The 12,980-nt window shown below is 44.1% G+C and overlaps 1 protein-coding gene across 2 annotated transcripts in view; it reads left to right on the plus strand.

Annotated features, from left to right (window-relative positions):
• The window catches only part of Galm (galactose mutarotase), a 57,575-nt gene that overhangs the window by 3,100 nt on the left and 41,495 nt on the right, over positions 1-12,980 (plus strand). For both annotated transcript variants that reach the window (XM_006524390.4, NM_176963.4), the window contains exon 2: positions 7,456-7,610. In XM_006524390.4, coding sequence (XP_006524453.1) covers positions 7,456-7,610 — 155 coding nt within the window. The remainder of the gene's footprint in view (positions 1-7,455; positions 7,611-12,980) is intronic.

Below are 12,980 nucleotides of genomic sequence, written 5' to 3' on the forward strand. Positions count from 1 at the left end.
AAAGAGAGGCCCATGGACTTGCAAACTTTTTATGCCCCAGTACAGGGGAACGCCAGGGCCATAAAGGGGGAGTGGGTGGGTAGGGGAGTGGGGGAGGTGGGTATGGGGGACTTTTGGGATAGCATTGGAAATGTAAATGAGGAAAATACCTAATAAAATATTTTTTAAAAAGGCAAGAAAGCTCTTTGCAAAGGAGAAGCTGAAAGGAAAACACCTGTTGAATATTAATTAAGCAGTGCTTTCTGAGATGTTAGCTGTCTTCAAGATCATGGCACAGGAAACCCAGTTCCCCCGGTAAAGTTCTGTTTTGTCACGGGTAGGGGTTGGCACATGTCACAGCAGGAAGTACAGTGTCTCAACTATGAAAGTACGAAATGGTTCCCCACTACTACCTTGGTGGATTTTAGTATGCTTGACCCCATTTTAGATGCCAGGCTTAAAGGCACACACCTTTGAATCCCAGCACTTAGGAAGCAGAGGCAGTCACTTCTCTGTGAGTTGGAGGCCAGCATGGTCTACAAAGCAAGTTCCAGGACAGCTACAACTATTACACAAAGAAACCCTGTCTCAAAAACAAACAAACAAACAAACAAAAAGCCAAACCATTTTAGAGTGAGTCTGGTGGCACCTGATCTATTTTAGCAAGTTCTAGGACAGCCAGGGCTACGTAGTAAGACCCTGATAAGAGAACCATGAAAATAGCTCATGGGATAAAAGTGCTTGCTGCCCAGGCTGACGATCCAAATCTGATTCCAGGACCCACGTGGTGGAAGGAAGGACAGACTCCTGCAAGTTGTCCTCAGACGTGTGGCACCTGAACACATACACGAATAAATAAGTAAATACGTAACTGTGATTTAATCTTTAAAGATTTACATAAACAAATTAAGAAACTAAACTGAAGTGAAAGGACTTAACCTTCTCTCACAAACGCTGGGAGACACAAAGAAGTGCTAATCACTGATAATTCTGTGAACTGTGCCCCTTTTGTGACTGCCAGTCTCCCAGATAGATTTTTATGGAAATTACTTGGATGGCTGCCATGACCAGAGGTCAGAATGGTTTGACTTCTCTCTGGGGCAATGAGATCTTTCTTCTGTAGAATTCTAAAGGGGAAATTATATATGATCATTTAGTTACAGCCTGGAAAAAATTAGTAATGTCTCCTGTGGGTTTTTCCTACCCTTAATATCATCTGTGTGACCCACCAACAGTAATTATGACTTCTTTCAGTAATTATGACGTTTGATAAGACTACTTGCTTATAAGCCACAGGTATAAACAGCCTACCCGTACATACAATCAACAAGACTTCTTCCCATTCATTTCCCCCCAGTTACCACCAAATACCCAGCTATTACTGCCGTGAGAGCCTTTATAGAAAGAATGAAAATAAAAAACCCTTGCCACTTTGAAGTCTGGGGATGTAACTTAATGGCAGAGCACGTGACTGGCCATAAACAAACAGTGCTGAGGTCCAGAGGTCCAAGCACCGGGAATGTAGCCCGCTTGGTAACGTGCTTGCCTAACATGTATATAGGCTTAAAGACTTGAATTCCATCCCTGGTTCATAAAGCCCAGGCATGGTGGTGGTCGCCTATAATTCATGCACTTGGGAGTGGGAAGTTGGAGGATCAGAAGTTCAAGGTCACCTACATCAAAGTCAGCCAGGGATACCTGAGACCCGCCTCAAAAACAGAATAGAAGGAAAATCTAGGTTTTGAACAGGAAGTGGAGACGAAAAAGTTCTGATTAAAGACTGAAAATTGATACTGGAAATGCCCAAGGGCACCCTTGCTGGAATGTCTAGAACTCCCAGTTTAAACCAATGCTTTGTCTGTTAGTGTGTGAGTTATTTAACATCTCCGGACCTGTAGTGTATGTATGTACCTGCCTATTCGATCCCGTGAACCAAGTCACTAACTAGAAAGCTGTTCCTTGTTTTCATCTCTTCTCCTTCTTTTGCCCCCAAATAGCTTCTTTCACTGTGCTAGAAGTTTTATTTATTTCATTGTGCTTATCCTGCTAATATGTCATGGAGATAATAATATCTGGTATAATTAAACTGGTTGTCAATTCAAGGCGTTTTCTTACAGCCCAGGGCCTGTGGTTTGATGGGTGGAGCTTCTGAGGGAAAGAATTTTATATTTTAGGGTTCTTCCGGCAGGTCTTAGGCTGCCTGATATGGGTGGCACGGGAGCAAAAGGGCTGTGTACCACCGTTAAGCATTTATTAATTGCTACTGGTTCAAGAGCCTCATCAGGGTTAGCTTCTACTCTTTCAATTCAACAGTTGATCTCACACTTTGACCTTTGGATGATAAACAATATTTTCTGCAATTCAAACCCTGTCCTCCATGTCCACTTCAGGGTCTGGGTGTGTCACTTTTCACAGTCCTGGTTTCATGGGAAGGCTTCATACCACTCGGAATAGTCAGTGTGTTTCTTCTGTGAAAGTGTTTTTTCAGGGACCATTGGGGACAGTTTTTTTCTGTCCCTTTCGTTCCTTTCTCAGTTTAATCTTTAGAAACTATTCATCTAATCTGAAGAACTGCCACGTGCTTTTCTTTGGGGGGGGGGGGGGTAACTGTTGCTAGAAGAGGATTCTAATGAAGGATTCTTGCAAACTCAGAAGCTTCTAGGAGCCTTTCTGTCTTATGTGTGGTTCTCTCCATCACCTGACACAGCTGGGGAGAGTGGGAGTTCTGTGTGCATTTGCTAGATAGTTCAAGGTATCTGTGAAAATTAGATAAAGCCAAACGGTTTTCAGACCCCCCCAAAAAATTGTTTGTTTGATTTTGTTGTTGTTGTTGTTGTTGTTGTTGTGGAGACAGGGCAACATCTTTTTCTCTATGTTTTTGAGCTTAATTGGGGCTCAGAAGATGATGTCCAAAGTAAAGTTCTTAGATGCAGCTTCTGGCCATCCCCTAGCCCCCTGTCACCCCTTCATGGTCCTCCACCAAAGCAGTGCCATAGAAAACAAGACTTCTTCCTCTCAAGGGTCCGAGAAACCAGAAACCGCTTTTCAAAAAGCCAGCCACAGTATATAGAAAAGCAATTCTTTCTCCTGTCTTTCTGACTATGTTGGCTAAAAAGAAATTCTCTGACCCTCCTTGACTAACTACAAACCACAAGACCCGTCACTGAGAACCTCAGACCTAGGAGAAGGGAGTCCTTCCCCAAAGAGCCAGCAGAAACCCAGCAGACAGGCCCTGTGGGTTTCCTCTTCAGTCTCTCACTATTGTATTAATCCCACTTATCAAACCGTAGTTTTGTTTAGCTTCTTCTATATATTCAATATCAGACATGGGCACAAAAATGACTAGCTCATCTTGGGTCGTTCTGTCTTTTTTTTTTAAAGATCTATTTATTTTATGTATATGAGTACACTCTAGCTGTACAGATGGTTGTGAGCCTTCATGTGGTTGCTGGGAATTGAACTTCAGAACCTTTGCTCGCTCCAGCCCGAAGATTTGTTTACTATTATATATAAGTACACTGTAGCTGTTTGCAGACACACCAGAAGCGGTGTCAGATCTCATGATAGATGTTTGTGAGCCACCATGTAGTTGCTGGGATTTGAACTCAGGGCCTTCAGAAGATCAGTCAGTGCTCTTAACCACTGAGCCATCTCTCTAGCCCCAGTTGTTCTGTCTTAAATCTAAGTCTCTTTTGTCACATAGTATGACCAAATGCATTTGGTGTGTTAGTCTCTGTTAACTCACCTGTCTTTTGTTACAGGGTCAGCCATGACCCTTAGTGAGAGTGCAGAAGAAATCACAAGTGCACAAATGGCCAAAATGCACAGGAAGCAAAACCAAAACGAGGTTGTTTAGCTCTTTGGGGCTCTTTCTGGTTAACCACTATAAGGGGTTTTGAAGCCACAGCTTCTAAAATGGAGACAGAATGGAGCAGGCTCAGAGATTACCACCCATCCATCTCACAGAGATGTTAGTAAGGCCACTCGACCTGAATGACCTGTGCCTTCCAAATATAGTCTTCCCTCAGTACCTGTGAACTTCACCAAGCATGTACCAAAAACATTTGGGAAAGATATTCCCAGTGCCACATGTCTATAATCCCATTTCTTGGGAGCTCAGTGCGGAAAGACTACCATAAGCCTTGGTTACAGCATGAAGCCCTGCTTAAGAAAGAAACAAAAGAAGAAACGGCTCAGCAGTTGGGAGCGCCTGCTTGTCTTCCAGAGGACCTCAGTTCAGTTTCCAGAGGCCACTTTGGGTGGCTCACAATTGCTCCTGACTAGTTGCAGGCAGTTCTAAGGTCCTCTTCTGGCCTCCTCAAACACACACACACACAAATAAAATACAAAAAAAAAAAACCCCAAACCAATAATAATAAATCAAGAAAAGAAAGAATATTTAGGAGAGGGGATTGTATTTGTACTAAAGCTGTTTAGACTTTTTCTATTCATTGTCTAATAATACTATGTAACAACAATTTACAAAGTTTGCATATATTAGTATTATATGCAAATATAATGTGAGAGAATATGCATAGATTATATGTAAATATAATGTAAATATAGGTTATATGAAAATATAATGAGAGAATGTGCATAGGTTATATGTTAATGCCTCACTATTCTATAGAGGATATGAATATCCGCAGAGTTTGATGTCTTAGAAGGGTGGGTCCTGAGTGGAGCAAACCCCTGGGATACTGAGGGAAGACTGGTAGGTGATGTTATGCTCAAGAGCATGGACTCAGAGTAGGGCGTGGTGACCCAGACTAATAATCCTAGCATTTAAGAAGTAGAAAGAAAAAGGGTTACAAGGCCCGGCTAGGCTTTTCTGTAAAATGAGGGTAATAAGAGCATCTCCCTTGGTGAAATGTTCCCAGTGTCAACTGAGTGAAAGGCAGAGCCCTCAGAAAGCAACTCCAACTTAGAAATTGATCAGTGACTGTTAGCAGTTATCCTCAGGGGTGAAACTCAAAAGCTTCATGGATTAGCAAGGAACTTGCAGAACAACAGTCAATGCGTGTGCCCAACCACGAGAGCAGTGGGGACCTGTGATCTGTAACTGGCCTAATCAGTCCAGGGTTTGTACCCTGAGAATCTCCTACAACTGTGGGAAAAGAGTTTACACGCTTGAATCCCATTCTCTGTGGTGGTAGTTGTTGTACAGTACCTTGGGGAAGGAAAATGAAGTTCTTTGGGAGAGGGGAACTCGAGACAGGATTACTTTGTGTAGTCCTGACTGTCCTAGAGCTCCCTCTCTGACCTGGCTGTCCTTGAACTCAGAAATCCACCCACCTCTGCCTCCTGAGTACTGGGACTAAAGGCTTGGGCCACCTGCCCATCGAGATTGGAAGTCTTAATATAAACAACAACAAAAACCTGTCTGCAAAAGACCCTTCATATTTTCTATTGTAAGACGATAATGAGGTGGGGAGGGGGGAGTGCTACCATGTGCTTATGTTCAAAGTCATGATGGCAGTGATGGCACTGTACTTTGATGGCACTTGCCCCAAAGCCCAGGAGTATTTTGTGTTCATCTCTGTACCCTGTAGCCACCAGGAGGAGTACGGTAGATGGCTGTGTTAGGGATGGGCAGATTTTTAGACTTTAGATAAATGAAAAGTTGCAAATGAATATGGATGGCATAATTCTCTTTAGTGAATATATGTGGGGCTGGGGTATAGTTCAGTTGGTGGAATGCTTGCTTAGCATGAAAGGTAGAGGCAGGGGGATCAGCTCACAGCCATCCTGAGCTACAAAGCCAGTTTGAGGCTAGACTTGGGTATACCAGACTATATCTCAAAAAAAAAAAAGAATTAAAAAAAAAAAGAACATGTACATGTCTGTATATCTGCTTATATGTCACTGGTTTAAAGAAAAATTACTGGACATGGTGGAACGCACCTATAATCCCAGCACTTGAGAGTCTGAGGCAGGAGGATCACTGCAAGTTCAGAGTTAACCTCAGTAAACATATTAAGTTCAAGGCTATTCGAGATTACATCACAGACCCCATCTCTAAAGAATGGGGCGGGGCGGGGGGGGGGGGGGGGGAACAGCCATACGCACCACACTGTCAACACTGGATCTACCAGTAAGAAAGAGAAATGAGAGGCAAAGGAGGGTGTCTATTTTACCCGTCTGTCTTAGGCAATAAAAATGTATGACCCGTGCTTTAAGCTTACAGTAAGCATCCTACACTGTGTATAATAACACTAGGAGCGTGCATATATTAAAATAAGTCATTGCTTTTCTGGAATGCAAGTTTACCTGGGCATTCTATGTTCCTTCTGGCAAGCCTGCCTTATACTCTTGGGTTTTACTTAACCTTCTTTAAAGGATATTTTTATTTGTTAATTGTATGGTGTTTTTGAAGCACTGGCTGCTTCCATACAGGACCTGGGTTCAATTGCTGCACGGCAGCTCACAAGTGTTTGTAACTCCAGTTCCAGGGATCCATGTCACCAAACATGCATCAGATCAGGGACACATACATATGCATGCAGGCAAAATACACATACACATAAAATTAAAAATTGTGTGTCTCTCTGGGTGTGATTATATGCTTATGTGTAATTGTGTGTATCTGTGTGTGTGTGTGTGTGTGTGTGTGCCCTCACCAAGACCAGAGTTGTTAGGTTCTCTGGAGCTGCAGTTGCAGCAAGTTAAGAGCCACCTGATGTTGTTCTCAGAACTGAACTGGGGTCCTCTGTAGGACAGTACGAATCCTTAACCAGTGAGACAGCTCTCTAGTCCCTAATTGTATGGTTCGAAAGAATAAAAAGTCATAGCTTTCTTTCAAGACTGCATAAAACATGTTTGAGGAATGGCTCAGCAACTGAGAGCGTGTGCTGTTCTTGCAGAGGACCCAGGTTCAATTCTCAATACCTACATAGCAGCTCAAACCTGTATGTAAGTCTAGTCCTAGGTATCTGATGCCTTCTTCAAGCCTCTGAGACACCAGGCATATATATATACATATGATGAATAAACACACATGCATGTAATATATACATATATATATGAAATATTTTTAAAGATAAAAACTGGTACACACCTTCAATCCCATAATCCCATGCGGAGGTCAGAGGACAGATGGGTTGAGTCAATTCTCGCCTTCTAATTTGTGGGCTCTGGAGATGAACTTGTGTGGCCAGGCTTTGCATCTCTAGGCAGCAAACACCTTTAGCACCCTACTGGCTCTAAAAGGATGAAACCCTGTGTAACAATGCCATCTTAAACTAGGTGTGGTGGTAGTGTTAATGTCCCTCATGTCCCTAATAGCAACACTAGGAGGCTGAGGTAGATCTTAAATGTGAGGCCTAGCTAGACTACACAGTAGAAAAGGCAGAGTCTCAGACAGACACACAAACAAAGGCTACTTTGAGCTCGAGTGAGGACTCTGCTCCATACCACTTGCACATCCTTGGAGGAAGATTTTAGAGACATGCTAATCTGTCCGGTCTGTTTGTGCAGGTTACCTCCAGAAGCAGCCCTACTTTGGAGCAGTGGTTGGGAGGGTAGCCAACCGAATTGCCAAAGGAAGATTCACTATAGGTGGGAAGGAGTACCACCTGCCAGTTAACAGAGAGCCCAACAGTCTCCATGGCGGATTCACGGGGTTTGATAAGGTGAGCTGGGCACGTGACAAGAGCTCCTCGTGGCACACTTTCAAGTCCCCTCAAGCCGGTATTTGCGGGACCCTAGAGCACTCCTGTGGCGGAGGGATCCAGGGAAGAGGTTTGTTCCGTATTGTGACAGTCTTGGACTCAGGAAGTCCGGCATGGCTTTCACAGCCGTGTCACTATCAGGGAACCAGGTTACAGATTAATGATCATCCCTGAGACTTACAGCACAGGCACTCACACGCGTGTTCTCTAGTCATTAAAACTTATTAAAACCACGAGTTGTCACCAAATGAAAATGCTGAGCCCCACCCCCACCCCTAAGCGAGACATCTCCTAGAGGGATAGCCAGGCCTGTCTGCCTGGCCCCAAGCCCTCATTCCCACCTCCACGGTAAGTATTCATGTCCTCCAGTCCTCCTGGTATCTGTCCTCAGTCCCCTCCCCCATGCATAGCGTGTTCAACACTTAGCGTGTACCCTCCCACCGAATTGCTTTGTTCCTCAAAGTTAGGTCAGGTTGTCTCCAGGTTCCCATTTCTAGACAAACACTCCCATTATCTAAGCAAATCTCTGGGAAACAAGGTCAGGAAAGTAAGTGGATCAGGTAGATCCTCTGGGATGGACAGATCCCCGCCTCCTGCTTCTCAGTCCCGCTGTGTATCTGCTCAGCGGCTCTGAGCTGTCTCATTCTGAGCTCTGAGGGAGAAAACTTCAGAGGAATTTGGGCTTAGGTTACTTCCTAGGCTCTAGCCAGAGAAGATGAGAATCTGGGCGGCAGCCAAAAGCCACCGCAAGCCATGCTTCTTCTCTTGCCTCCGGCCACTACCTCTTCTGTTGAAGGAAGTTGGACGCTCTGTTTCCCGCTCCTGTTACCAGCTTCCTGTCTATGACCCAGAACCGGATCACACAGTTGGGAAGAGCAGAAGGGAGAGAGGAATGTCAGCTCTGCCAGCATTAGGGCTGAAGATCTCTAGAATGTTCCAGGTCCGCGAACAAACCTCAACCCAGGAGAAGTTGGACCCAGACTTCCTTGGGACAGGAATCTTCAGAGGAGCCTGAAAACAGCAACGTGAAGTAGCTTGTTCCTCCTTCTGTGGTGTTTACTAGCACGTATTCCTAACACAGACAAAAAGATCTGTCTCCATACATCGTCTTTTCATGACAGGATCTCATGTGCCCCGTGCTGGCCTTGACCTGGCTACTAAGTGGCTGAGAATAATCTTGAGTTTTTGATTGTCCTCTCTCTAGCTCTCCCTTGCCGGAATTGCTAGTGTGTGTGTGTGTGTGTGTGTGTGTGTGTGTGTGTGTGTGTGTGTGTGTTTTAAGATGTATTTATTTATTTTATGTAAGTACACTGTAGCTATCTTCAGACACACCAAAAGAGGGCATCCAATCTCATTACAGATGGTTGTGAGGCACCATGTGGTTGCTGGGATTTGAACTCAGGACCTCTGGAAGAGCAGCCAGTGCTCTTAACTGCTGAGCCATCTCTCCAGCCCAGTTTGTTTTGTTTTGTTTTGTTTTGTTTTAAAGATTTTTTTATTATGTATTTGTGTGTTTGTGTGTGTGTTCAGTGTGTGTGTGTGTGTGTGTGTGTGTATGTGTGTGTATGTGTGTGTGTATAGGGGGAGGTGCCTAAGGGAGGCCAGAGAGGGTGTTAGGTCCCTGGAGCTACAGTTACAGGCAGTTGTGAGCTACAAGATGTAGGTACTAGAAACCAAAGTCAGCTCCTATGCAAGAGCAGCCAGCGCTCTCAGCTGCTGAGCCAGCTCTCTAGTCCAGGAATCACCCGTTTTATGTGGTAGTGGGGACTGAACCAGAGCTTCCTGCATGCTAGCTAGGTAGTCACTCAGCCGTCTGAGGCACATCCCTTAAAACCCTGCCTCAGTACATTTTATATCGGTACAACTGAATACACAGAGCAGGTGACTTTTGTTAAAACAAAGGTCTAAGTTAGCCCCCATTTCTAGAGGCTGGAAGTTCAAGGGCAGGACACCAGCTTCTGGCTTTGTTTCAGATGTACACTTCGCTTTATCCTAAGGTGGAGAAGACATCTTAGAATCATTGTGCCGGCTCAGGTCTTTCTTCCTCTTATTTCAAAACCACCAAAACCACCGTGGGGGGGGCGGGGGGTGGGGGCTGTGCTAACTATCACAACCTCATCTAATCCTAGCTGTCCGTCAGGTGCTCTGCCTTAAATACCCATACAATGAATTTGAGAATCAAGTTTCCAACAGATGAGAGTTTGGGGCAGCACATTCCAGTCTTAGCAGTGCCCTTTAGTGGTGTGAGTCTCTTTGCGCACCAGCAAGACTAACAGGCTTGGACTCCTAGGGATCCATGGATGGCCCCTTACATAACAGAGAAGCACAGATGTGAACAGTGTGCTGTAGGAAGGGAGTGTGAGCAACAGGGTTGGTGGGATTTGAGCTCCTGAAGAGCAGGTAGCGTCTGTCCATCTGTGGATGCCCAAGAGATGACTGTGAAGGGCAAGGCTTGGCTTCTGTGGAGCCACTGGAGTTTGGGGCAGGAAGTTTACTGCAGTGGCACAAGCAGCAGCATTGACCGTGATGCTTCACCCTATTGGATTGCAACAATCAATGAATAATTTAGTTTGGAGATAATGTGCTTTTTCTATTATAGCAACACTTTAAAAAAAAAAATGAAAATTGAGTCCTGACAGGACTAGAAATAGTACAAGAAAGACTAAAGATATGAAATTTCTGGAAAATTGGAAACTTTGGGTCAGGAAACTGGTTCTGTGGATAGGAATTGCACTTAGCTAAGGATGATAAAAAATCTTTCCACTGTGTTCCTTCTGTAAAGGTCAAAAATGTAGGTGGCAAGGCAATAACGTTTTATTTCAAGCATTTAATTGTTGAAATTTTCCATTTGATGATTTTTCTTCTTTTCTTTTGATTTTTTTTCCCCTAAGGTTACACATGAAACAGGCTTCCTTAATATTTTAAAATTTGTATTCATTAGTGTTGTATGTATCTCTATGTATCTTTGGGTGTGTGTTCATGTATATATCTGTGTCTGCTTACGTGTGTCTGTCTATATGATTCTGTGTGCTCTCATGTACACATACATGTGCACACCTGTGTGTGTCTGTGTGTCTGTGTATGCTGTACATGTGGAAGTCGTAGGTCAGCTTTTAGAAATCCATTCTCTGATTCTGCCCTGGGTTCCAGGAGTGGAACTCCGGTTATGCTGCTGCCCACAAAGCTGGCTTGTGGCTCCCCTGGGCTCCTTTTTGTTCTTGCTTTAGATTTATTCATTTTATTATTTAATGTGCATGAGTATTTAGCCTGCATGTGTATCTGTGCCCTGCGTGCCTAGAAGAGGGCATCTTGTAATTTCCCAGGACTGGAATTACAGATGGTTGTATCCAGGATGTGGGTGCTGAGAATTGAACGTGGGTCCTCTGCAAGAGCAACAAGTGTTCTTAACCACTGAGCTAACTCTCCAACCCCTAGATTTTCTGTCTTTGGATGCTTTGAAAGTTTATCATTTCTGCCAGTTAATTAAGGTATCATCCATCTACTCTCAGTGGATTTGTTCTCAATGTGATGGCTTTCACTGTGGGGCCTTCATCCCTGCTAGGCTCCCAATCCTGTCAAATGCACTTTGCTGAAGAGCAGACTCTTCTGGGAGTTGAGTAGACCAGACCTGGTCTGGTCAGTTGAAGTCATGCATGCCAGGAGGAAAGAGGGAGAAGCAGTAAAGGGATTACAAGTTCGAAACCAGTCTAACTTTAACCTAGAGCCTACATATGTTCCTTTGTTTTGTTGGGGGGGGTGGTGGTGAGACAGGGTTTCTCTGTACAGTCCTGGCTGTGTGCAACCCTGGCTGTCTTGGAACTCACTCTGTAGACCAGGCTGTAAATCCACCTGCCTCTACCTCCCAAGTGCTGGTATTAAAGGCATGCGCCACCACTGGGCAGCAAAGATTTATTTATTTATTTATTTATTTATTTATTTATTTATTTATTGTTTTTAATCTATATGAGTACACTGTCATTCTCTTCAGACACACCAGAAGAGGGCATCGGATCCTATTCCAGGTGGTTTGTGAGCCACCATGTGGTGGCTGGGAATTGAACTCAGAACCTCTGGAAGAGCAGTGCTCTTAACCACTAAGCCATCTCTCCAGCCCCCACATCTGTTCCTTTTGAAAAAGGATCTTTAGGCTGCTGCAGTTTAGTGGTTAAGAGGACTTGTGCAGCTGGCAGGTTTAGTGATGAACACCTTTGATTCAAACACTTAGGAGGCAGAGGCAGTCAGCTCTCTGTGAGTTCGAGGCCAGCCTGGTCTACAGAGGGAGTTCCAGGACAGCCAGGGCTAAAATGAGAAACCCTGTCTTTAAAAAAACAGAAGTACTTGCTGTTCCAAGTCCAGTCCCCAGCATTACATACGATGGCTCACAGCGGCTACCTTTAACTCCTGCTCCGGGAACTCTGATTCCCAATTCTTATCTCTACAGGCATCTGTGTATATCCCACACAGATACGCATACTTTTTAAATTAAAATAAAATATTTTAAATGTAAAGTTAAACATGTTTACTGAAGACAGAATGTGGAGCAGGGTGGGTAGCTAGACTTGTGTGTGAGCCCTCACTCTGGCACACATAACGTGTCTGCTTTTAAGCAAGTTCTAGCTTCACCTCTCGGTAAACCATAAAGTATTCTAGGCGTCTCTTCTTTTCTGCAGTGTGGGAGGTAGAAGCAGACAACCTGACACTGAACTCAATACTAGGCTAACAAAAAAAAGTTGGAGCTATAAGAAATGACTGGTGCTCAATATTTAAGGTGATTTATGTAAAATAGATAAACAACCTAGAACTCTCAGAAAATTGAAGTTCTCCCATTTCCGAAATTCAGGCTTTTACCAGTTAGTCTCAACTCCATAGAAGACATTCTGCCCAACTTGTTCTGACATTTGTAGGACAAGGGAGCAGGCTCTGCACAAATCCACTGTTGCTGTCCAGGCCACCTGAGATGGAAGTTTATCCATTTGAGGAATTCTTTTTCTTTTTTTTTCTTTCTTCTTCCTTCCTTCCTTCCTTCTTTCCTTCCTTCCTTCCTTCCTTCCTTCCTTTCCTTCTTTCTTTCTTTCTTTCTTTCTTTCTTTCTTTCTTTCTTTCTTTCTTTCTCTCTCTTTCTTCCTTCCTTCCTTCCTTCCTTTCCTTCTTTCCTGCTTGCTTGCTTGCTTGCTTGCTTGCTTGCTGAGACAAGGTCTCTTTGTGTATAGCCCTGGCTGCCCTGGAGCTCACTGTAGACCAGGCAGGTCTGGAACTCAAGGATCTACCTGCCTCTGCCTCCCAAGTGCTGGGATTAAAGTTACGTGCCAACATAGCCCAGCTTCTTTTTCT

This window comes from Mus musculus, chromosome 17 (assembly GCF_000001635.26).
Source record: "Mus musculus strain C57BL/6J chromosome 17, GRCm38.p6 C57BL/6J".
In the NCBI taxonomy this organism is placed as follows: domain Eukaryota; kingdom Metazoa; phylum Chordata; class Mammalia; order Rodentia; family Muridae; genus Mus; species Mus musculus.